The sequence below is a fragment of the Pipistrellus kuhlii genome, unplaced genomic scaffold, assembly GCF_014108245.1.
Source record: "Pipistrellus kuhlii isolate mPipKuh1 unplaced genomic scaffold, mPipKuh1.p scaffold_m20_p_59, whole genome shotgun sequence".
Taxonomy (NCBI): Eukaryota; Metazoa; Chordata; class Mammalia; order Chiroptera; family Vespertilionidae; genus Pipistrellus; species Pipistrellus kuhlii.
Window position 1 is genome coordinate 425,946 of NW_023425561.1, and position 23,953 is coordinate 449,898.

At 57.2% G+C, this 23,953-nt stretch overlaps 3 protein-coding genes across 5 annotated transcripts; 1 reads left to right on the forward strand and 2 right to left on the reverse strand.

Annotated features, from left to right (window-relative positions):
* Nucleotides 1-945: 945 nt before the first annotated feature.
* On the reverse strand, nt 946-4,290 carry TMEM258 (transmembrane protein 258). 2 transcript variants are annotated; one of them, XM_036417339.2, is made up of 4 exons: nt 4,134-4,289; nt 2,296-2,405; nt 1,634-1,770; nt 946-1,048 (listed from the first exon to the last, which is right to left on the reverse strand). In XM_036417339.2, exons 1-3 carry the CDS (start codon nt 4,134-4,136, stop codon nt 1,644-1,646), a joined length of 240 nt encoding a protein of 79 aa, XP_036273232.1. In that variant the 5' UTR covers nt 4,137-4,289; the 3' UTR covers nt 946-1,048; nt 1,634-1,643. The 2 variants fall into 2 exon arrangements, with proteins under 2 accessions (XP_036273232.1, XP_045430054.1); XM_045574098.1 differs by lacking the exon at nt 946-1,048 and adding an exon at nt 1,239-1,263 and having other exon boundaries at nt 4,134-4,290.
* Nucleotides 4,291-4,317: 27 nt separating this feature from the next.
* Nucleotides 4,318-9,005, forward strand: FEN1 (flap structure-specific endonuclease 1). The gene is made up of 2 exons (XM_036417337.2): nt 4,318-4,594; nt 7,139-9,005. The coding sequence occupies exon 2, from the start codon at nt 7,153-7,155 to the stop codon at nt 8,293-8,295; it is 1,143 nt and encodes a 380-aa protein (XP_036273230.1). The 5' UTR covers nt 4,318-4,594; nt 7,139-7,152; the 3' UTR covers nt 8,296-9,005.
* A 1,677-nt stretch (nt 9,006-10,682) lies between these two features.
* On the reverse strand, nt 10,683-23,709 carry FADS1 (fatty acid desaturase 1). 2 transcript variants are annotated; one of them, XM_036417212.2, is made up of 12 exons: nt 23,388-23,709; nt 21,613-21,723; nt 20,890-21,087; nt 19,703-19,804; nt 19,459-19,587; nt 15,944-16,004; nt 14,709-14,785; nt 13,979-14,076; nt 13,713-13,809; nt 13,383-13,462; nt 13,161-13,286; nt 10,683-12,826 (listed from the first exon to the last, which is right to left on the reverse strand). In XM_036417212.2, exons 1-12 carry the CDS (start codon nt 23,577-23,579, stop codon nt 12,775-12,777), a joined length of 1,323 nt encoding a protein of 440 aa, XP_036273105.1. In that variant the 5' UTR covers nt 23,580-23,709; the 3' UTR covers nt 10,683-12,774. The 2 variants fall into 2 exon arrangements, with proteins under 2 accessions (XP_036273105.1, XP_045430026.1); XM_045574070.1 differs by lacking the exon at nt 23,388-23,709 and adding an exon at nt 22,491-22,799.
* Between the last annotated feature and the right edge of the window lie 244 nt (nt 23,710-23,953).

Sequence of the window (23,953 nt, forward strand, 5' to 3'; positions counted from 1 at the left end):
TGCCCTGCCGGTGCTGGTGAGTGCGTGCCTTGGCTCCGTGCCCTACCTGGGCCCAGCAGCCATCTCTCCCTCTCTCTCCCGTGGCCTTTATTCCTGTAGCCACTGGGCTAATCTCCCCCAAATGTCAAGCTGTACATAAGGCTTCTCCATGCACAAGACCCCGGCCCTCATTTATCCCAGTAAAAGCCTGCGTGTGCATAGAGCGCCCTCCCCGTTAACCCCCAGTTCCTGCCCCTGAGCTTCGACTCATATTTATCGTGGACCAGCTCTGACTCGAGTGGGCAAAGGGAAGCGGCCGTGAGCCTGTGCTTCCTGTCCCTGAACTGTTCTTTCCTTCTGAAGTACATGCACGTATATAAATAAATGTATAAATGCGGTTTGTATCTGAGCTTGCCTCCCCGTCTCTTTGAGATTGTTCTGGTGGGAGGTGGAGTCACCTCTGGGGCTGGGACCTCCCGGATGGAGTCTCTGGGGTCCCTCAGCCACAGGGATGCTTTGCAGACCATTGTCCTTCTTAGCGTCAAGCCAGGCTGGGGCACAGGACTCAGCAGGCCCCTTCCCTGGCCACACCCCAGGGAACTCCTGCTGCCTGGCCAGGTTTAAAGGTAGGCATCCTACGGGAAAGCCTTTTGAGGGGACAAGCTGAGCTTTGCCAGGGTTCCCAGCCCGGAGAAGAGTGGCTACATTTGGGGCAGGGGGCTGGCCCAGGGCAAAGCCAATGGGCGTGGGTCCCTGGAGAAACCACAGAAGGGGCGGGCCTGCCCCTTCCTATCCACAGGGAAGCCTTCAGTCACCAGGACAGCCTTCCCACACCCCTGGGCCCTCAGAGGGAGAGCGGGCACCCCGCAGCAGGCACCATGGGAAAGGCAGAGAGGAGAGGGAAGTCAGGCAGGTCTGGGCACCAGCACGCACTCCACCCGCAAGAAGGACACCAGATGGGACGGTCACACATCTGCCTTTATTGTGAGCAGCAGGTGGGACAGCGCCAGCGACAGTAAAAAAGTTAATTTACAAAAGCAGGGATTCAGTGCAGCTGCCTGGCTGGAGCCTGAAAGAGGAGAGAGTGTAAAAGTGAGACCAAAGATCCTCATTTCCGCTTCCCTCGCCGAGCCCCGTGCTCCCGGGCAGGGGCGGAGGGGCACACGCCATTGTGGCTGAGCCACCGGAGCCAGTTCTCGTGACCTGTTTGGTGGATTATCCATGGCAAGGTTGTTTGTTTTCTTTCCTCACTTAATCTGGGTTTATTTAGTGGCCGAGGCATTCCTAATCAGAACAAGTTTTAAGTCCCAGACCCTGACGCCCTTCGGGCCCACTCCCCAGCAGACTCTCCAAGCACTGGTGCGTGAATGTAAGAATGCAAACGCACAGCCCTGGGAAGCCTGCACCCACAGCCCCATGGAGTAGCCCCCAAAGCCAGATCGAGGCCCTGGGCAGTGTCCCAGAATTGGGAAATGACAAAGTAGGTCGACGTGGCTCAAATCCCATTAGGAGCAGGAAAGAGGCACGTGGGTCTGGTGTCCCTATCCATCCTGCTGAGTCTGTCTCATGAACCAAGGGGCAGTGCAGGCCTGAGGACCCCAGCGATGTGGGTGTGGGAGGATTCTCCAGCGTCCCACCCTGTAGCAGCTCTTACCCGTGGGAGCTCATACGTAGATGCCAACCCAGAGCAGCAGGAAGAGGACGCCAAAGCCCATGAAGAGCGAGGCCACCAAGGAGATGAGGAGCTCCTTGTAGATGTCCCGAGTGTACTTGGTGGATGTGACCTCATACCTGCAAGACGGTTAAGGAGAAGCACAGGGATGGACTGCACGGAGCAGGGGGCATGGCCACTGCAACTGCGAGAGAAAGGAATGCGCTGTTGGTTTGGGGGAGGGGGGGGTCTGGCTTGGTGCAGCTGGGCAGAGGCCCAAGAGCGGCCTGGGCTCTGCTGCTCCATGCAATCCCTCCACTACCCAGGAAGATGAGGCCCAGAGCGGTTAGGTCACTTACCTAAATACACGGTGGAGCTAGATCAGTCCTCAGACCGCCTGGCATCTGAGGGCTCCCCTCCTAACACCACTGTTATCTACTCCCGTATTCCCTCTACTCCTGCCAGGCCCTCTGCTTCTTGTCCTAGGAACCTGAAGAGCAAACTGAGCTCACCTGAAGTTGAAAAGTAAGGCCACAACCTGACCCTGGAACGTCAACGGCCTTCTTTCCACCTCCCGTCCCCACACCAGGAAAGCACTGGCAGGGTGCGTGCGCCCAGCATGGTTTCTGCCCCCCTCTCCCCCCGCTGCCCGGTGGAAAGGATACACGAAGAACCAGGCGGTGAAGAACATGCCAATGGCCAGCAGCACCACGGTCAGGTGCGGGAAGACGGCTGGGTTCACGGGGCTGGTGTACCTGCTCATGGCCTCGAGCTCCTAGGGGCACACAGGAGGTCAGAGCCAGGAAAGAACCCCATGACTTCAACCTGGGGGCCGCGTGGGGCTGTCAGGGAGCCTCATGCTGCTGTGACTGCTCCCGGCCTGCCTCAGCCTGGGGAATGTGGCAGTCCTTCACCAACACCAAGTGGTGCCGTTTGGGGGTGACAGCACTTGCCTCTGAAACTACGGTGGCACATTGTCACTTCACTATGAAAGTCAGGGGCTAGGACACAGATGACTAATTGGCGGCGGGTCAACGAATGGCCCCTAATATTTTCTGAGGCTTCTGACCTCAATGACAAAAATGTAATGAAAGGTATGAGCTCCCGCCTGAGATAAGCCACATGTAAGAAAAAATCTGGCCTTGCCGGGTTGCTCTGTTGCTTAGAGTCTTGTCCCGATATGCCAAGGTTGCGGGTTCGATCTCTGGTCAAGGCACATATAAGAATCAACCAATGGGGCAGGGTAGGGAAGAAGAACCAACCAATGAATGTATAAATAAGTGGAACAACAAACTGGTTTCTCTCTCTCTCTCTCTCTCTCTCTCTCTCTCTCTCTCTCTCTCAAAAAAAAAAAAAAAAAAAAAGTCTGCCTATAATTTTTGTAGTTTTATGGACCTACATCTGTGGACACTGGACTCAGCTCATTCTGTATTATTCTCACTGAATTATCCTGGAATCTCAGGATGATCTCAGCTTCTCATTCTGTATTATCCTGGAATCTCAGGATCTATAGGCAGAAGACACCAGTTAAAATTCTGTCTCCACTGAACAGCACGTGCCTCGGTCAAGGCATTCTATCATCTCACAGTGCGCATGATACAAGAAAGATGACAAATGTCCATCTGCCTGGCATAAAACAGTGGCTCAACAGGTGTTTGTTTCCTTCCCAAAGTTTGGGGCGATTGTGAAGTCATGCCTGACTGAGCAAGAGGGCTGTGAACGTCCAGTTCTGTGCCAATGCTGCCTCCCATTGTACCCCGCACGCCACGGCTTCCAAAACCCTGAGCATAACAACTCCAGAGAAGTAAACTGGCCCCGTTGTTCCAAGAGACACTGGAATTCAATTCGGTAAACATTTACGTCCCCCTTCCCCCCACCATAGATCAAGACAATCGCTGCCTTTTATGGAGCCTCCATTGGCAGGCCCTGTGTTTGGCACTGGGGATACAAAGATGAATAGACATCGTTTCAGGGCTGGAGGCACGTCAGAGGGTGGTCGCTGGGAGGCGTGGCAGGGCACAGGGGGGTTCAGGCGGACGCGCGCAAGAGGCCTGCACGGAGGTGGCGGGAGTGGCAAGGCGACATTCGCCCAAGAGTGCGAGCTCGGCAGGGGGAACAATGTCGAGACAGAGAGAACAGCTTGGTCACAAGTAAGAGATAAAAGCTCCAGGATAATAACATTGCACCTCAGGGGCGGGGGGTTGGCTGGGGGTGTGTGTGTCAATGGGGGCAGAGGGGACATAGGAATACTTTCAACAATAGAGATTTTTCTTAAATGCACCTTGTGCGTCTCCCCCACACCTGTCCCCCCTTAAAACTGCGAGATCAAAACCTCAGCCGAAGGCGTCCACGGCCAGGGACTTCCCCTCCCCACCCCTCCGCCCAAGCGGGAGGATATGGGAGCCTCCCGCCCTCTGGATCCCGGGCCTCCGAGGCCTCTACGAGAGAAAGGGGAGTGTGGGCTCCTCCCAGCCCTGTGCCAAACTCCTCTCGCCCCTCTCACCATTTCGCCGGGCACTTGGTAGTCCGCCACTCCGCCACCGGAAAAACACGTCGGCAGTAGCCGGCGCGCCGCTCAGCCGGAAGCGGAAGTGGCGCCCGCGCGCGCGGCATTGTGGGACGTGTAGTCCCGCCGTTTCAGGTGTCGCGGGGGCTGAGGCCAGCGAGAACCTTGAATGGAGTGAAGGTAAACAGGTGAAGAAGGGTGCGGCAAGGTCACCGAGGGAGTCCGTTCACCTTGCCGGGACTGTTTGCCGCTAGAGAAGCAGGCCGAGAGGTCGGGCTTGCACTACGCTTCCCAGGAGGCTGTGCGTCGCGGGGTCACGTGACGGGAGCGCGGGCTTTGGAAGGCGGTGGAGCGAAGAGGGACCCGCGGGCGAGCTGAGGCGAGAGCGGGACTGAGGACTGTGCCGGGCGACACCGCACCAGCCGCTAACAGCCGAGCCCTCGCATCCCCAAGACCAGGTGAGACCCCGTGGGGGGCGTCCCCGAGAGCGGCGGGGCCTGCTGGGCGCGGGATGCTGTCGGGGGCCGGGGGCCGCGCGGGGCGGGGCGCGAGTGCGGTCCCGCCACTTTCCCGCTGCGGGGCGAGGGCCGCCCGCGCCGGCTCCGAGCCTCTGTATTGCAGGAAGAGGACAAGAACCCCACCTCCTGGGGTCGGTGTGTTTTGACCCAGATCCTGGGTGAGACGCAGTTTTAAACCCCACTTGTTCAGACCCCGCCGTTGGGTGCTGCGCAGGGCCGCGGGGTCACCGGCCCGCCGGACACAGGCCTTCCTGGGCCCAGCCTGTAAGGGGGATGGGAACCGGGGCATGGAAGGTTCGAACTTCACGAGAAGGGATGTCGCAGGGTCGCTGGTGCTTTTCGAAAGGTCCCTGGGAGGGAGGAATGGGAGCACCTCGAAGGCCTGGTGCAGTTTCGTGGAGCGTTGGACACAGACCCCCAGTGGGTAGGGGATGACTCTGAGTGACACACACACACAAAACTCTTACGTTTTAAGTGGATGAAAGGACAGGTTTGGATGGAAGGAGCAAAAATAAAATAAAATCGTGAGGGCGGTTTTTTTAGGTGTGAAGGGGCTGGAACCACGGAAACGCAGCCCTGGGCGGAGTGAGGAGGTCAGGGCCTGGGGTCGGTGGGAGCCATGGAATGCACCGTCCTGTCCCGGTGGTGGAGCGAGCAGACAAGGGAAGGACTTAAACTTCCCGCAGCATCTCCTGGGTGCTGCCTGGGGGACACGGAAGGGAGGTCCGTGCTGTGTGTGGAAAAGCCCACCACTCCGTTCTTCGGGGTGCTGTCTGCGTCAGGTTCTCCAGGAAAGAACAGATACGGTAGGTGCATGGCACATGGATTTGTTAGCGGACAATCGTGGGTCCGTGCCGCCTGCCTCCTCTTGAGCCAATTAAGCGGAGACCGGATTGAATCATGAATGATCGATTGTCCCCATGCTGCCGGGAGTATGGGGAGAGCACAGCAAGTCATCCACAAAAATCTGCTCTGCGGCCCCCCCAAAAGCCAGCTGCTTACATGGGTGCACAGTGAAAGCCAGTTGGGCAGGGAAGCAGGCCGGAGGTTTGCCAAGGCCTTGCAGGTATGCAACAGGGCCAGGGAGCTTAGTGATACGCAAGGGCTGAGGTCTTCAAAGAGCGGGAGATTCTGGTTTCTTCAGCAAAGTCATTCATCTTTCCGTGATGGGGAGGGCGGTGCGTTCCCTGGTGAGCGCCCAAGTCCCAAGTGCGTCTGCCAGCCAGGTTAGAACGTGCCTTCTTTACCCAGAATGAAGCAGTCGCGGTTAACAGAGCAGGACTCACATTTCTTACCATTCTGGCTGGGTCCCCAGCATTCTGTTTCTGCCCCTCTCAGAGCAACCTAGAGAGTCTTATTTGAAGGAATTGGCTTAGGTGATTGTAGGGGTTGGCAAGTCCAAAAGTGCAGGGGCAGATCTGCAGGCTGGGAGCTCGGGCGGGAGTTAACGCTGCCATCTTGAGGCAGAATGTCTTCCTGACACCTCAGTTTTTGCTGGGAAGGTGGTCCAAATGACTTGGATGAGACCCACGGCTATATGGAGAGCAGTCTCTCTCACTTACAGTCAACTGATTACAGATGTGACCCAACTCTACAGAATACCATCCCAGCAACACCTGGATCGGTATTTGTTAAATAATGGGATACAGGTAGCCTAGCCACATGGACACAGAACACTCACCATCACAGCTGCTTAGGCCAGGAAGGCAGAGGAATAATGTGGGAAAGAGTAAATGTGGTTTTCACATCTGGCAAGAAGATGGATACTAATGTTTATTTTACCACTTTACACATTCAGCTGTGAATTGTGGTTGCTGTGGTAACTGTCTCATCTCACCTTTGCCTAACCAGTTGTGTGGTGTGTGTGTGTGTTTAATTTAAATATATTTTTAGATCGAGAAGAAGGCATGAGGGAGAAACATCCATTTGTTCCACATATTGATGAATTCATTGGTTGATTCTTGTGTGTTCCCTGACCAGGGATAGAATCTGCACTGAACCTTGGCTTATCTGGATGATGCTCTAACCAACCGAGCTACTCAGCCATGGCCCTCACCAGTATTTGCCTGTCCTGCAGGGCTCAGTTCTGCCTTTGTGGTCCCTGGCCTCCTCAAGTTGGGCCAGACACACTCTGGATTTGCATGATACGGATGCAGATGTCTGCTTAGCCCCTATTGCATGCTAGTTCTGTTGCTGCTTTATCCACAAAACGTTAAGTCCCTTAAGGACCTCAACAGCGTCTTATTCCTTTTAGCACCCAATTTAGTTCTACTCAGGAAGCCTTAGTTAGTATTGAATGGAGTTCCTTACTACACTGTAAGTTTCTGGCCAGTGGAAACCTTGTTTTCTTCATCTCTTCATCTTCTGTGCTGCTAACTTGGTTTCCTTTTTGTTGTGTTAAATTTGTTTGAGATAGCACCAATTACAACCTTTTTTTTCCCATCCTTTAAGTTCCTCCCTGTGTTACTTGCCTTTCTTTTTCAGCTGTCCCTCCTGCTATGGGTATTCAAGGCCTGGCCAAGCTGATTGCTGATGTGGCCCCCAGTGCCATTCGGGAGAATGACATCAAGAGCTACTTTGGCCGCAAGGTGGCCATCGATGCCTCCATGAGCATTTACCAGTTCCTGATTGCTGTTCGCCAGGGTGGGGATGTGCTGCAGAATGAGGAGGGTGAGACCACCAGCCACCTGATGGGCATGTTCTACAGCACCATCCGCATGATAGAGAAAGGCATCAAGCCCGTGTATGTCTTTGACGGCAAGCCACCGCAGCTCAAGTCTGGTGAGCTGGCCAAGCGCAGTGAGCGGCGGGCTGAGGCGGAGAAGCAGCTGCATCAGGCTCAGGCTGCTGGGGCCGAGGGGGAGGTGGAGAAGTACACCAAGCGGCTGGTGAAGGTCACCAAGCAACACAACGATGAGTGCAAGCACCTACTGAGCCTCATGGGCATCCCGTACCTCGATGCCCCCAGTGAGGCGGAGGCCAGCTGTGCAGCCCTGGTGAAGGCTGGCAAAGTCTACGCTGCGGCCACAGAGGACATGGATTGTCTGACCTTCGGCACCCCTGTGCTCATGCGGCACCTGACGGCCAGCGAGGCCAAGAAGCTGCCCATCCAGGAATTTCACCTGAGCCGGATTCTCCAGGAGCTGGGCCTGAACCAGGAGCAGTTTGTGGACCTGTGCATCCTGCTGGGCAGCGACTACTGTGAGAGCATCCGGGGCATCGGGCCCAAGCGGGCCGTGGACCTCATCCAGAAGCACAAGAGCATCGAGGAGATTGTGCGTCGGCTCGACCCCAACAAGTACCCTGTGCCAGAAAACTGGCTCCACAAGGAGGCCCAGCAGCTGTTCCTGGAGCCAGAGGTGCTGGACCCAGCATCCGTGGAGCTGAAGTGGAGTGAGCCAAACGAAGAGGAGCTCGTCAAGTTCATGTGCGGCGAAAAGCAGTTCTCTGAGGAGCGCATCCGCAGCGCGGTCAAGCGGCTGAACAAGAGTCGCCAAGGCAGCACCCAGGGCCGCCTGGACGATTTCTTCAAGGTGACCGGCTCTCTGTCTTCAGCTAAGCGCAAGGAGCCAGAACCCAAGGGATCCGCCAAGAAGAAGGCAAAGACTGGGGCAGCAGGGAAGTTTAAAAGGGGGAAATAAATGCGTTTCCCTTCATTATACCTCCTTGACCCCAGAATATCTGCCTCGTACCCTCAAGAGCTAGTGCTAGAGAAACCTGCTCGGGGCAGGGAGGGGATTGGGTTGCATTGCTTCTCCAGGACTGCCCTTCTCAGTAGCGCTTTTCCCTTTTTTACTTGATCTTATGGCAGGACGGCCACAGAGGTACTTTTTTTCTATTTTAGCTCAGGAAAGTATGCCAGTCTCAAACCACCCTTCAGTCAACTTAATGAACATTGAGTCCAACTGTTACATAAAAGTGAGAGGAAGCCAAACAGTGGAGACAAAAGACTGTATGGAGATGACTTCCTAGCTGGCCAGCTGTTAGCCCACAACGGTGGGACCAGACTGCACTTTTCTCTCTGGTTCAGCCTTGACCCACCCTGAGGATAGCCAGCAGGAGGATTCAGTCTGATCAGAGAGGAAGAGCTACTGGGAAATAAGGCAGGCGGAGAGCTGGAGTCCGAAACGTGTTGTCTCATTGGCTGTGTATCTTGGCTGGGCAGAAACTTGAACTTGCTTTGTAACTTGAATCTTCAGTTAGTCATTCAGAGGCATAAGGTGGCTTAGTTCTCATGGCCCCTCTGAGGCAGTCGACTGAGTTGAAACTTTGGGATAAGATGCTATTGTCATGTGCTAGTTTTTGTTTTAAATGTATGAGGGGAAAAAAGTCAATAAAAGTAGACAGAAAATAGTGTTCTTTTCATTCCTAACATAACATGCTGGAATAAGAAACCACCTATTAACAGGTGGTTTGAGCATGGCCACAAGATGGCGCTATGCCCCCATTGAATGGCTAAAGGAACTTGGGTGGTAGGTACTTGGGCCATTTGGAGGATACCAGTTTATCTCGCTAGAAACAGAGTTACCCGTTTTCCACCTACTATGTGAGATAAAGAAACTCTTTGAGAAAGACTCACAATTTAGTCAGGCATGGTGAACCTTTTTCTGCCAAGGGCCATTTGGATATTTGTAACATCATTTACAGACCATACAAAATTATCAACTTAAAAGTTAGCCATAGCCAGTTTGGCTCAGCGGATAGAGCATTGGCCTGTGGACCAAAAGGTTCCGGGTTTGATTTCGGTCAAGGGCATTTACCTTGGTTGCAGGCTCCTCTCCGGCCTGGGCCCTGGTCAGGGCCTCATGCAGGAGGCAGCCAATAGATGTGTTTCTCTCACGTCAATGTTTCTCCTTCCCTCTCTAAAAAAATCAATGGAAAAATACTCTCTGAGGATTAACAAAAATAGCCTTGTTATATTTTGTCAAACAATTAACTCACCCTTAATGCCTTGGCAGGATCAGATCAAATGACTTTGTGAGCTTATACAACCCTGGGCTGGATGTTCCCCACCGCTGATTAGATAGGCTGCTATTATAACATTTGAGCATTTACCACTTTGTAAGTTGTAAAAGCTGCCATTCAGACATCATTTCCTTGTTCCTTTTGTGACACCAGACTCAGATTGCAGTTTCTCATAGAGGTGGGATTTTTTGTACTTTGCAAGATTACAATCCCGATAAAACGTGGTGGGGAGCTGTCCTGTTTGATTTTCTAATTTTGTAGCATTTAGAAATGTAGGCAGAATATAGTGTTCTTTTCACTCAGATAACTGATGTCCATCGGTTGGGACAAACTTTTTTTTTTTTGCATTTAAGTTTTTTCTCAGGAAAAAACAGTAAATCTGCTCTTCTCCTGCACTGTCCCTTTGAAGCCCCAAGGCACTGTACCTAACCCCTCCCTCAGAGCGAATATCCAAGCCTCTAGTGCGGGTGGAGTCTCTATCTGGGTTCCCATACAAATGTGCTAAATGCGGTTATTTTATCTTGCTAATCTCAGATCTATCTGATTAGACCAGAGAGAAGTCTGCCAACCTTTATTTAGCATATTCTAATATGCTGGCTCAAAGATTGCTGTTCTACCGGTAGTAGGATGGAGTTTAGAAAAGCATCGCTTAGTAGTCCAGCTGAGGCATGGTGCCTGCAGAGGGTGATTAGGCAAAAGGAGACCTATGGGGACTACCCATACATTAGTACACTGAGACTTAGTACAGAGACTAGAAATGGGTTCAAGGGTGAGGGCATCACCTCATAGGAGGGCTATAAAAAACCCAGTGTAGCTAGCATTTGAACATATGGTGTCACAGGAAGGGGCTGGCTTTTTTCCTTGCCAGTTCACCCCTGCTGTTCCCTAGATTCCTAATGTTCCCTCTTCTGCCCATGGGGCCTGTGCAACAGGCAGGCTGTGTGGGGGATTCATGTTCAAAACATGCTCAGAAAGAATTAGATCATAGATGTAGACAGTGACGTGAAGAACAGGCACTCTTTGGACGTGCAGATCGCTGTGGGTTACAAGCGAGGAGCCTTTGTTTGGTGAAAATCCGCTTTATTTTTCAGCGTCCCTCCAGGCTGTGGGAACAGTTCGCATGTACAAACAGGATAGTGCTGCTGGGCCGGTGAGAGGAAAAGCCTCTGGCCAGGTGGGAGGAAGGTGAAAGTAACACACACGCAGACACTGGGACTTTTTCAGAATCTGTGACCGGAGGCGATGTGTTCTAAGCCTGTTTCCTGGGCTGTCCTCGGATTGGAGATCGCTCCTGTTACCACTGTAATCAGCGGTGTGGCCCTTATGGGCCACGTGAGACCACACTGGCCTGGGCTAAGGAGAAGGCCACACATCTGAGGTGCTTTGAGGATCTGGACTTGGCTCAGTGAGCTACGCTGGGTTTGCTCAGCCCGGGCCCAAAGCCAGACAGCTTGGCAGGCCTGTGATACCACACCCAAACCTCAGGTAGAGGGGAGCCGAGCGGTGGGGATCAGCACCTATTGTGGAGTGAGGAAGCCAACGCTTCAATTGTGCGTGTAATTTAAACCAGGTTCTGCCCCAGTGAAAAAGCTCTGAACTCCTGTTACCTGTTCCTCCCAACCTGTTTTTTACATTTCTCCTTGTTTTGACAGGCCTCTAAGTAATCCACAGGCGGTGCCTCTAGTCCCAACATGCCATAGGACCGTCATCACCCCAAGCTAAAAGCCAGCTCTCCCAGGGCTCTGCTTTCCTCCCAGTGTGAGCTTCCCTCCTCCCAGGACCCCCAAGGCTCAATCTGCCTGGGGTGGGTGCTGCGGACTGAATGGTGAGGGTGCGGGGAGTGGAGGGTGTGAATGCTGATGCCAAGTTCTGCAGTTAGCGAGACTCCTCAGGCACACTCCTGTTTGCTCTCTGGAGATGGGTTAAACTTCCTTTTTTAAAAAGCAGATTTTAAAAATGGCATCTCAGTACTGAACTAAGATCATCTAAATCCCTACCTGGTCTCCGGCAGAGAGAGATCCTAGAACAGAATTGACAGCAAGACGCCTAATGGCAGCACCAGATGGTCCCATGACCACGGACTTCTGTTTACTTCCTATTTCTGGTTTAGAACTAGGAAGCGATGACTTTGAACCCTGCTGCTCCTGCTCAGAGGTAACACTGTACAAAACCTGCGTTAAGGACATTTCTTGCCTTTATGGTCAGCCCTGTGTCTCCCTCCTGACTGGCGTCTCCCCACTCGGAAACTTGTGCTCAAGTATTAGGCTTGGCGTCACAGGTCGGGGAAGCAGATAATCCCTCGGGCCCCATTTGTCTCTGAGGAGGAGAGCAAGTTGCCCCGTCTGCTCATTTGCTTGTGGAGCAAGAAGTGGACTCCCTGTCCGAGGAATGTCTCACTCCTTGGGTGCTGGTGAGAAGAGGTGGACAGCTGAAGGAAGTTTTAATGCCAGGAACTCTCCGCTGGCATTTTGGTAGGACCTAGGACCTGAGGCTCCCTTGGGACTCTGGATGGAACATGGACCAACATCAGTAGAGGCAGGATCCTTCGGGGCCAGAGGCCTCCCACACCACAGCCCGGCCTTTGCCCCGTGTGCTTCTGAAAGTGGAGAAATCGCTTCTCCAGGAACCGAGGCCCGTGGGGGTCACGGGCTTCTCGGCCCTAAAGCGAGTGGAGCCCCCAGCGCTGCATGAGGCTGGCCCCAGAGTTCTCAGCACGATGCTTCCTTTCCAACCCTGCTCCACCTCCCTCCACCCTCCGAACCTGAGGTTTGCACACGAGGGTGCAGTACACCAGTCAGATGAGCTCGCCCCTTTCCTGGTGGGATTTCATTGCTAAACCGCCTGATTTCCGGGCTCTGTTGGGTCCTCCCTATTCTCACACCTTCGCCACTCCCTCTTTTGCTCACCAACCCCCAACATCAGACACTAGAAAAAATGAATTCACACCCTGCCCTTCAGCTCCATCCTCCTCCAGGGGCTTGCATGTTCCCCTCCCTCTTTGGGTCCTAAATCTGCCCAGAAGGGAGAGGGGAGGGGTTTGAGCCAGAGCCTTGATCTCAAACCCACCCCCGCTGGCTGTTAGGATTGTAGTGGCGCTCCCTGGGGCTTCCTTCTGCTTTGGCTCCGGAGGTTCCTCTCCCAGGAGGGGGCTGCCGTTATTGGTGAAGATAGGCATCTAGCCAGAGTTGCCCTGACTCCTTCAGTGAGCTGTGGGAGAAGATGGAAGAGGGAGCAGGCAGTGAGGGGACAGGGCAGTGCCGAGCCCCAAAGCCAACCACCCACCAGGAAGGTAAGGTCTGGGCGCTGAGGCCCGGGAGCTGTCACATGGCTCGAGGCCCCTCCCTCCATGTGGACTCTTCCCCTTCATCCGAGTAGGAGCTTGGGCCACACGTGGAGAGTGGAGGACTGAGTTGGCCACAACGGAGCGCCCTGCTCTGGCCTTGGTGAGCTCCATTCCATGGGGGAAGCCTTCTATCCCTCCAGCCACCCTTCGCCCGCCCCGCTTCCCTCCCCACCAGCCACCTCCCAGGCTCATACTCACTGCACAATGTCTGCGAAGGCCGTGAGCAGGGGCTTGGACTGGTACTCGATGCCGTGCTTGGCGCACAGGGAGCGCACCAGGGGGGCCACTTTGTGGTAATTGTGTCGCGGCATCGTGGGAAAGAGGCTTCGAAAAAACAGACCGTCAGGGCTTCTGCTCCTCGCTCCCCCACCCCCTCCCCCACCCCCACCATGGACCCAGCCCTGCTTCCAGTTGACTCACTGGTGTTCGATCTGGAAGTTGAGGTGCCCGCTGAACCAGTCATTGAAGGCCGACTCGTGCACATTGCACGTCGCCTGGAGCTGGAGGAAGAGCGGGGAGGCATGCTCGGTACCAGTGCGGAGGCCGGTCCAGGCCTCAGGCCACGCTGTCCGAGCGGAGGAGCTGGGGGCTGTGCCCGGTCACTGCCTCTCCGCGTGGTGACAGGGGAAGCGTCACTGATGAGGTGATGCTGCCGGGGGCTTGTGTGGTCACTGCTCCCTGCCCCGCGTCTGCCCACCCACTTGTTCTGAGTCGTGTCCGGCCTCCTTCTTCCAGGCCGCCGTCCCTCACCTGGGTGGAGACCCAGTCCTTGTTCTGGTCGTAGTCAATGTGCATGGGGATATGGTTCATCTGCGTCACCCACACAAACCAGTTGCTCTCCAGGAACCTGGAGGTGTAACACACAAACAGCACACAGAGCTGAGTCCCCTCCCTCAGGAACTGCTCCAGCCTGGCCTCCTTCCCAGGCCCACACCAGAAATACCTCCCACCCCAGACTGGTTACCCCAAACATCTCCGCCAGCCCCTCTCCCCAACCCCACACACACACCCCCTACCTGACCATGAAGAACAGGCCCAGGAGGCCCTTCACCCCCAGCAGGGGCGTGTAGGTGAGGGCGATGCGGACGTAGAAGGTGATCATCCAGGCCAGGTCCTGCAGAGAACAGAGCGTGACGCCGGGCACAGGGCGCTCCCTCCTCTTCCTCGCCGGGCCTGTGTGCCCCTCTCCCTGGGACCCACACTTAGTAATTGTCTGTCCCTCCCAAGTGCCCAGTCCTGCAGGGTCTAATGCCATGGCTCCTTCCTCCCATTCCTAGAGGCACCCCGGCCCTCCCTGCACCCACATCTGTCTGTCCCCCAAAGGGACAAGGGACGCGACAGAGCCTTTCTGACGCCCCTGACCTCTGACCTAGCCGAGTGTGGTCGGGGCCCTTTTGGAACCTCAGGATCCGAGAATCTCCTCCGCCTGAACCTCACCCCGGTGCCAACCACATCCTCCACCTGCTTCGTTAAGACATTTCCTGGGAGAAGGTGCCGTCTCTCACTGTCTTGCCCACTCCCCAGCCTGCCCCTGGCCAAGCCCAGCAAAGAACCTCAGGAGACACTACTGACGGGAACAGGGCAGGGGGCGTCTGAGTCACCCCACCTACAGATAAGGGGAAACTACACCTGGTTCTGCTCTCAGTCCTGCCTGGAGGGAAGCTCAGTGGTTCCCCTGGAGAGCCCTGCCCCACCCTCAGGGAACTGGGGACAAAGGGCACGGGGCTCGTGGGCCAGGATACTCACCACCCACTTCTTCCGCTGGATGACGAAGTAGAAGATGTACCACTGGAAGTAGAGAGGCAGCAGGGCTGGGGGCCCAACTGGGGAGGAAATGGAGACGGGGAGGAGGTGTGAGCAGTGAGGGGCCCTGAAGGGCTGGCCTCTGGCATCTCCTCCTGTTGCCCTGCTGCCTTGGCACTCCTCCTCCATGGAACCAGCGGGCACTGGAGGTGCCGTGAATGCAAGTCTGCAGAGGCAGTCAGTCTCCCAAGAGGATGCCAGCAGGGGAGGGTGGCAACCTTCCAGCGGAAGGCGGCAGCTAGGGAACTGCTCTGCTCCTTTCAAAGGGCCAGGCTGACACTCCCCCGTTGTCCTGGCTACAGCCCTGCCCACGCCGGGCCTTCCTCCTGACCCTATGCCTGTCCTTGCCATCAGCTGCCCTGTGCACCTGGCTGCTCCAACATGGAAGGGGCAGGAGGGAGAGGGAGAGGGAGAGGGAGAGGGAGAGGGAGGGAGGGAGAGGGAGAGGGAGAGGGAGGGAGGGAGGGAGGGAGGGAGAGAGAGAGAGAGAGAGAGAGAGAGAGAGAGAGAGAGGGAAGGAGGACGGGGGTATGGGCTAGAAGCTCACTCCCACCCAACCCAAAGCCCAGTGGTCACTGTGGGAAGAGGTGAACACTGGGGGCTGAGGAGGTGGACAGTGTCCCATGTGCTGCCCCTTCTCTGCAGAAGCCCCATCCCTGTGCCTGCCCACGGCTCCACCACCCTGAGGTGTCCTGCCTTCCACCATCCTTTCTTCCGGACAGTTCTGCTCCACCCTCTACCCCAGCCCTTCCCCCAGCAGGGAGGGCCAGTAGCTGGCAGTTGGGGGAAGTTCCTTTAAACACTCCAACTGTAAGCGCTAGGGAGCAGTTTTAAAACAGGGAACGTAGTCTTCAGAAAGAGCTTAAGACGACGACAGAAGGCTCCTCCTTTTTCCAGCAGCTCCTCCAATCCCTCTTCCGGTCCAAACCTCCTTAGCTACCTCCACAAGTCTCTGGGGGTGGGACTACATCAGGCTCACAGGGCCGCCCCTTAGCGGAGACGGCAGACTGCTCCCAGGCAGACTGCTCCCAAGCCGGGAGTAACCTGCTGGGGGGGTGTTCCCTCCAGCCTTTACCTGAAATACCAGGATCCTTTCCTCCTCTCCTCACACCCCTTCAGCCCCCACCCGCACCCCGCACCCCTCCCCGGAGTCTCCTGGTGCTGATGGGGGCACTCACTCAGGAAGAAGTATTTGTGCTGGTGGTTGTATGGCATGTACTTTTTCTTCTGTTTCCCAAGCTGCGAAGAAAAGCAAACACAGCTCATCACCCGAGACCAGTCACCATTCCCCTCCCGCTTTGACCTTGGCTCAGCTCAGGCTTTCCCCAGGGCTGCTGCTGCTGGACAGATGGCTCCAGCAGGCCCAGTCTGACCTCCAGCACCGGCACGTGAAGCCAGCTCATGGCCATGGGAGATGCGTACACAACTGTGTCTTCAAGTCCTCAGGACCCCTCATGTTTACTCAAAGACAGCTTCGTGGTGAGGTTTCCAGCCCCTCCTTCCCCCCCCCCCCCCCCACCCATACTGTGTTGACACCAGTCTCCTACAGTCAGTATTCCCTTTACATTCAGCCCCTGGCATTTCCCATCACAATCTTTTGAGCTTTCTAAAACCCCTTGAAAGCTAAGCAGAGTTTGGCAAATATTTATGGCCAGGGAACCAAGAACAACTTGGCATTCTGAAGAGGCTGGGAAAGTTTTTCCCAGCGGGTGGTGGTGGTTTTGTAAGCCTAGCTGCCGAAGAGGTAAGCTGGGCCGCCAGGACAGCCAACCAGCGTGGAACCCCTGGCACAACAGCAAAGCCCTGCCGTCTCCCTTGGTGGCTCCTCTGCTCCTCCTGCCCCACTTAGTTATGGCAACCAGACAGCCAGGGGCGGGAGAGGCACTCCATCCGGAGCACAATGCCTGTTCCTTCTCCTTTCACGTCTCCCCGCTGCTGTGACAGGTCGTCTACTGAGTTATTCTCTGCAAGGCACTTCTGCTAAAGGATTCATTCATTCGACAAGCATTTATTGAGCACCTACTGTGTGCCAGGCGCTGTTCCAGGTGCTGAGGATACAGAGGTGAACCGTACAAAATCCCTACCCTCGTGGAATTTGTAACCTGTCAGGAAGCCGGCGATAAGTCTGCAGTTATAGATTCAAAACAAGAAAACCTAAGAGAACGTGAGGGAGGCAGTGTTTTGGCAGGGGTGGTCAGAAATGGCCTCCCTGAACTGAGAACTGAGTAACGAGAAGGAGGCAGCAATGCGAAGCTTCAGGGGAAGAGCATTTATAACCGAAAGAACAGCCAGTACAAAGGCTTAGGATAATCCAGGGACAGAAAGATCCCGTGTCTGGGAACAGTAAGCAGCAGGGGAGAATGGTTAGGCCAGAAAACTAGCTATGGGTGGCCAGATCATGCCGGACCTTAGAAAGCCCTGGTCAGGTTGGCTTTTATTCCCATGGTGATGGGAAGTCGCTAGGGAGCTTTCGGTGGGTGTGGCAAGAGCCATTTTGTGCTTTAAAAGGCTCTCTGGCTGCCTGGGGAGAATGAGTTATTTGCAGGAGGGTCAGGTATAGTCACAAGGAGACCAGCGAGGGAGCCTAGAGAACTGCGGCTCTCAAGCCACATGTGGCTCTTTGGCCCCTTGAGTGTGGCTCTTCCACAAAATACCATGGCCTGGAAGAGTCTGTTTTGAAAAAGTGGTGTTAGAGAAGAAGTTTAAAAAAATTGGCTCTCAAAAGAAATTTTAATCGTTGTGCTGTTGATATTTGGCTCTGTTGACTAATGAGTTTGCCGACCACTGCACTAGAACAATAATCTAGACCCCAAATGACCAGACCTGGGGAGGGGAAGCCATGGAGCTGGAGAAATCAATGTAGATCTGAGGTCTGTTTTGAAAGCAGTATTAACAAGGCTTGTTGAGCCCTGCTGGTATGGCTCAGTGGTTGAGCGTCAACCTATGACCAGGTCACAGTTCCATTCCTGGTCAGGGCACATGCCTGGGTTTCAGGCTCAATCCCCAGTATGGGGCGTGCAGGAGGCAGCTGATCCATGATTCTCTCACACCACTGATGTTTCTATCTCTCCCTCTCCCTTCCTCTCTGAATCAATAAAAATATATTTTAAAAGAAAACAAGGCTTGCTGAAATGGGGATGAAGGTTATCTCGCCCCAAGCATCACTAGCTGAGAGAGGAAATGGAAGAGCGTGTCTCATTGGCTGGTGGGTGGGACAGTTATGGAAGGGAGGCCTGTCCATTATGGTCCTAATCGCTGCCCCCTTGTGCTTTGACCTTGGGAAGCCAGAGGGTCCTATTAGGGTGAGTGTCCTCTCTTGTCCTCCAGGAGAGCTGGGAGGCAGAGGCGGGTCAGTACGGGGATCAGTGCCCAGGTAAACCACTCCCAGAGAAGGTGGCCCACCAGCAGCCGGGAGCCGGGCATTTATTAGCATACTAGCGGGCAGCCTGTCTTCAGCCTCATAAGTAGGCCAAAAAAAGGGGGTGGTATTTTGGTCCCAGATCATTCTCTAGTCTCGGTGTCTATGGACAGGAATCTCCTCACATCCTAGAGCCAAGAAGCAGTATGGCGGTGGAGTGAGAGGATCCCTTCCACGGAGGCTCCCACGTTGTTTAAGCGTGAAGTGCTGCCCAGAGCTCCATGCTCTGCCCGATAAAGGAGCCACACTGCCCCAAAGTGTCCACCCGAGCCCCAAGGGGCCAGGGCGGGGTCCACGTCCCCTCACTGTTGACTGGAACGCAGTGGTGGACAGGCATCAATCCACATGTGTACCGTGGGAGTTAGGACGTTACGGGCCGTGAGACACAAGCTTCAAGCTCGAGGCTCCTGGTGCCAGGCCAGCCAGTGCTGCCAGCAGCTTTCCACAGAGTTCTTCTCAGGCCACGCTGAACTCATGCCTGGGACCGGACGGGTCAGCAGCCGTTTAATTCCAGGCAGGCTGCAGCCGGGAGACTTGGGGCGGAGGGTTTTACATTCACTGCTTGTATTTCAAATCCCCACTCAACTGATCGATTTTTAGAGATAGAAATGGAGAAACATTGTTCGCTTGTCTCCCATGCACGCCCCAATTGGGGATGGAACCCCCGCACCCCTTGGTGTATAGGACAATGCTCCAACCACTGAGCCCCCCGGCCAGGGCCACATTAGCCTTTTAAAGAACTCTGCTGGCCGCAGATGGCAACTCAAACCCAACACTGCCCACCCTGGAAGTGAGACCGGGCGGGAGGAATTATTTGGTGAATGAATGTTCCAAGCACTGGGTGTCACAGGAGAGGAGACGGTCATGGCCTTGATGGGGAATCTGTGACACAGTAGGATATAAAGTACGAGAGAGGCATCGAGCGAGGCGCCGAGGGGAGGGCTGCTGCCTGGGGCGGGACTGTCAGGAAAAAAACCTCCGACGAGGACCGTCCCTCACTCCCAGGGACAGGCGGGGTGTCTGCACAGTGGTCCCGGTGACCCTTTGGGTCCTCAGCAGCATGCGGCACCTGTACACAGTAACCACTCTGCCGGTCTGAACTCACTCGGGAGAACAGGTGGTTCTGTGCTGGGCAGCCCGCGGCCGTCTGTCGCCTCCCACAACTTCCAGGCAGCCAGCCAGTGTCATCCTCCCCTGGCAGCCCTGAGCATTGCCCCAGCCCTCGGGGCTGGCAGGTGTCCATTCTCCCAGACCTCCCCGCGCGCCTCTGCTCACCTCCACGGAGAGGATCTTCCCCAGGGCAAAGAAGAAGGGGTGCATGTTGATGTCTGGGTCTTTGCGGAAGCAGTTGGGCTTGGCGTGGTGCTGGAAGTGCAAGTGGTTCCACCAGCTGGCGGGGGCCCCCTACAGAAAAGCAGGGGCATGGGTATGAAGGCCTAACCCTCCCCCTCCCGCCCCCCTGCCCCCCAGGCAGTCCTTCATTAGCCAGTTTCAGAAAGCCCCGCCCCGTGTCACTGACCTTCAGGTGGCCCACCACGAAATGATGGAGCAGGTGGTTCCACGTAGAGGTGCTGAAGACAGACAGGTGCCCAAAGTCGTGCTGCAGCCAGCCGGCCTGGGCCTGGATGAGAGAGGTCAGTGCTGAGCCCGGCGTCCCTCCCTGGCCTTCAGTCTCTCAACCTCAGCCACCGAGCTCTCACGGAGCTCTCCAGGAGAGGAGCTGGCTGTGGCACCAACGCACGGGAAAGCTGGATCCACGCACATTTCCTCCCCTGCCCGTTAGCTCCCCTGGCCGGGAGACCTAGACATACCATGGGCTGGCACCCAGGCCACAGAGAAGGACAGTGACACACTCAGGGGCCTGGCAAATGCATCCAGGCAGCGAGTGTTGGAGCCCACGCTTTATCAGCACGCTGGGCCGCCTGGTGCCCGGGAGGACACCGAACTTTGCTGATAAAGCAGATCGTGGTTCTTGGCACCCTCAGGCCGTGGCAGAACCTGAGCAGGAATTTCCCGAGGAGAAATTCCACAGGAGGAAGGGAGCCCTAGCCCTGACCGGTTTGGCTCGATGGATAGAGCGCCGGCCTGCGGACTGAAGGGTCCCAGGTTCGATTCTGGTCAAGGGCATGCATGCACCTTGGTTGCGGGCACATTCAGGAGGCAGTTGATCGATGTGTCTAGCTCTCTCTCCCTCTCCGCAAAAAAATCAATAAAATAATGTAAAAAAAAAAAAAAAGTGGGGGGGGGGGAGCTCTGGGAGCAGCAGCTGGAGCGGCAGGGAGAGGCATGAAGGTGCACAGCGACCAGCGAACAGACGAAAGCCACAGATAACGGTGCGCGTGCTGTTTTTCCACCGACTCTCCCGCGTGTCCTCAGCTCTGCCCATCGGAGGGGGCCCTGACCTCCTGAGGGTAAGTTTCCCCGAGGGATGCTGGGCATGGCGATGCTCTTTTATTTTATTTTATTTTTTATGTTTCTGTTGATTTCAGAGAGGAAGGGAGAGGGAGAGAGAAACATGAGTGATGAGAATCACTGATCACTGATCGGCTGCCTCCTGCACGCCGCCTACTGGGAATCAAGCCCGAAACCCGGGCAAGTGCGCTTGACAGAAATCGAACCAGGACCCTGCAGTCCGCAGGCCAACACTCTACCCACCGAGCCAAGCTGGCCGGGGCCGGCGTGCTCCTGCCGCGCCGAGGGCCTCACCTGCACCGCGCTGAGCAGCACCGCACAGAGGACGAAGGGCACAAGGGACGTCCCGAAGGCCCACAGCGTGAGCCAGGCGGCCGCGTCCAGCAGCAGGATGTGCAGCAGGTGCAGCAGGAAGAAGGCGTGGTTGGCCTTCATGAGCCCCATCCGCTCCACGGCGGCCCGCAGCTCCCGGAACTCCTCGGTCAGCTCTTTCTGAGGAAGCGGGAAGCGGGAAGCTGCTATTCTCCAGCTGCACGTGACCCTGCTGGCGGCCAGGGCCTCGTAGGCTCAAGGACACAACCCCTTCCCCGCACCTGGGTAACTATCTTCCCTAAAAACACCATCGGCCAGGGAGGACGGCGGGAGGAGGGGCTATGGGGTCACGCCCAAGAGCACGTGGTCACTGGCACTCAGACTGGATTCCGGGCCCTGAGCTGCCTCTGCCAGCGTGTGACCGACCCTTGGCCATGCTGCTTAGCTTATGCAGCCCAGTCTTCTCATCTGTAAGTGCGTGAGGGCCATAGGAAGTTATGCTTGGCACACAGTAGGTGCTCAGAATCGATTTCATGTTGATGACTATGGTCAGGGTGGTGGCCCTGTGAGACACTGCCTCAGCAGAACCAGGGACCTTAAGATCCCCAGGAACTACTGACCGTTACCCATGACCCTGTCCAGGCCTGCCTTCTCCCTCTGCCCCTCCACAAGCACGGGGTCTCCCCACAGCAAGCAGGGCCTCACATTCTTCGTGGGCTCGAAGCTGGGCTGCTCCGGAGACAGCTCCCCAATCAGGAGCGAGTTCATGTACTTCCTCACGAGGCCCTTGTTGATGTGGAATGCCACAAAGGGGTCCTGCAAAGATGGGGAGAAGGCGGGGCCGTGAGGAAGCCGGGCTGGCCCCCTGGGACTTTGAAGGGCTCCCAACCAAGGTCAGCAAGGAGGCTGCACCGAAGTTCAAACAGACACCACCTGCCCCCCCTTCCCCGCCAGCTGCCCTCTGACGGTGCTCACACCTAGTCTAGGTGTCTACAGCTCCCAGCACCTGTAGTTAGTGAGAAAGGCACCACACCAACCAACAGGAGGTCCGGGTGGGGCCACAGAAAGACCTCTTTGCCCAGGCATTTCCAGGAACAGCTGTCCCACGGGACTTGGGAGTGGATGAGAAACAGAGGGATGCCTGGGGCTAGGACACCTCTGTGGGACTTCAGCCCGGCTCCAGAAAATGAGATCGCATTTCCCCTCCTCCCTTTCATTTGGCTTCCATGTTACCCCCCCACCACCACCACCACCACCCCCCCGCGGCTAATTTTGGTGATTGGAGCTGGGGTCCTTGGTGGTAAGATCCACCGGGAAGCCTCGAGGCTGTGGGGGAATCCACTGGAGAGGCGGGAACCAGGGCGGAGCCGGCGGGTGGCACCACGCGGCCAGACCAATCGCCGGCCCAGCAAGGCAGCCCGAGCCCCAAATCACCCAGCGGGCCCGGCGGGATCGCCCGCTCCTGCGCATGCGTGGGCTCGGCCTCGGCCGGCGGCCAAGGTGTGGGCTCCCCGGGACACTCCGGGTGGGAGCGCAGACCGGCCTTGTCCCCTGGCGGGCTGTGAGGGAAGGCGGGCCCTCACCTGGGAGCGCCTGTGCTCGGCTTGGCCACAATGGAGACGCCGATGGCAAGCGGGGAGGGGGGATAGCAAAGGGTGCAGCCGCTTAGGCCAAAGGGGGAAGGATGGAGGGGACCGGGACAGGCGAAGCGCACGCTCCAACCTCTGGTCCTCAAGGGTGACCCCCAGCTCCTCAGCCCGGCAGGGAGGCGCCGGGTGCCTGAGCGCCGGGCGGTAGAAGGGGCCGCGGAGGCCGGGCCGGGCGCGCTGACCCCGCTGTGCAGCGACGCAGGATGCGGCTGGGAACACACAAAGCATCCGCCTGCGGCCGAGCGGCCACGGATCCGCAGGCCGTTACGGGGTGCACACCAAGTACATGTTGATGTACCCACTCCCCCACCTTCAGCTCGCCACCCCCCAGGGCACAGGCAGCCGCTAGCACGCTCCGGCGGCGCGGCCCCTTCCCCGCCCTCCCGCTGCACCCAAGACGGCGGCGCCGGTGGATCCGGCCCGGGCCTTTTCCCAGACCGTTCCCTCTCCTGCGCCCGCTCGCAGGGTGGCCCAGCACACTCAGCCCCTTCCCGGCTCCGCCGACAGCCCTGCCGCCATCCCGCCCGCCGCCCGCCCCGGGCCGCCGCCGCCCCGCCGCCCCGCCGCCCGGCATCCGCCCGCAGCCGTTCCCAGCCCCGCTCCGGCCGGCGGCCTTTGTGTGATGCGAGCGGTCGGCCTCCACCCACTGGTGTTCGCAGCCCCTCCTCCGGGTGCACCCGAGTGCACAGCACGCCCCGTCCCTCGGCTTCCCCCCCTCCCCCCCGAATTAGTCGGTGTTCAGTCCTGGAAGCCAAACTTCCGTCCCGCGCACTGCACCCCCGGCCGCGGCCGCGCGCCCCGCCTCCCCCCCGGTCGCGGCGGCCGGCTCACCGTCGCATCCTGCCCGGCGTAGTGGCTCATGACCCGGGAGCCGCCGGGGTGCCGGCGGGTGAACTCGCTGACGTTGTACACCTTCCGCTCGATCACCAGCCACCGCTCCTGGCCGCGCCCGCAGCGCTGCGCCACCTCGTCCCACGTGAAGTAGCGCGGCGCCGGCCGCGGGGCCGGGGTCTCGGGGGCCATGGGGCCGGAGGAGCCGGGCGCGCGCTCCGATGCCCGCGGACGGCGCTCCGGCCTCGCGCTGGGAGATCGGGTCCGCGGCGCGCGCCCGAGCCTGCTCCCCGGGCGCCGCGCCGGGTTTTCAGCTCCCGCGGCCCGACGGCCGGGCCGCTGCGCGCGCTCCCATTGGCCGAGCCGCGTGGCGCGGAGCGAGCCCCCGCCTCGCCGCGGGGCGGGCGGTACAGGCCTGGGGCGGGGGCCGGCGCGGACGCGCGCCCCCTGGCGGCTCGGGGCGGGGGAGTGCGGATCCGCTGCCCAAAATGTGGCTTGGTCCCCAGGAGGCGCCGCGAGCGGTATAACGGTTCCGGTGCCGCCTCCTGGGCAGGGCGGCCCTGGGC

Excerpts from the sequence above, each read along its gene's own strand:
- TMEM258 (XM_036417339.2), bottom strand. Across the intron at positions 1,771-2,295 it reads TTCACCGCCTGGTTCTTCGT|GTATGAGGTCACATCCACCA; the intron begins GTATCCTTTCCA and ends ACCGTCTTGCAG.
- FEN1 (XM_036417337.2), top strand. The coding sequence starts at position 7,153 with ATGGGTATTCAAGGCCTGGCCAAGCTGATTGCTGATGTGGCCCCCAGT.
- FADS1 (XM_045574070.1), bottom strand. The coding sequence starts at position 22,784 with ATGCTTTGTGTGTTCCCAGCCGCATCCTGCGTCGCTGCACAGCGGGGT. Across the intron at positions 21,088-21,612 it reads GCTTCGAGCCCACGAAGAAT|AAAGAGCTGACCGAGGAGTT; the intron begins GTGAGGCCCTGC and ends CCGCTTCCTCAG. Across the intron at positions 19,805-20,889 it reads TGCTGCTCAGCGCGGTGCAG|GCCCAGGCCGGCTGGCTGCA; the intron begins GTGAGGCCCTCG and ends TCTCTCATCCAG.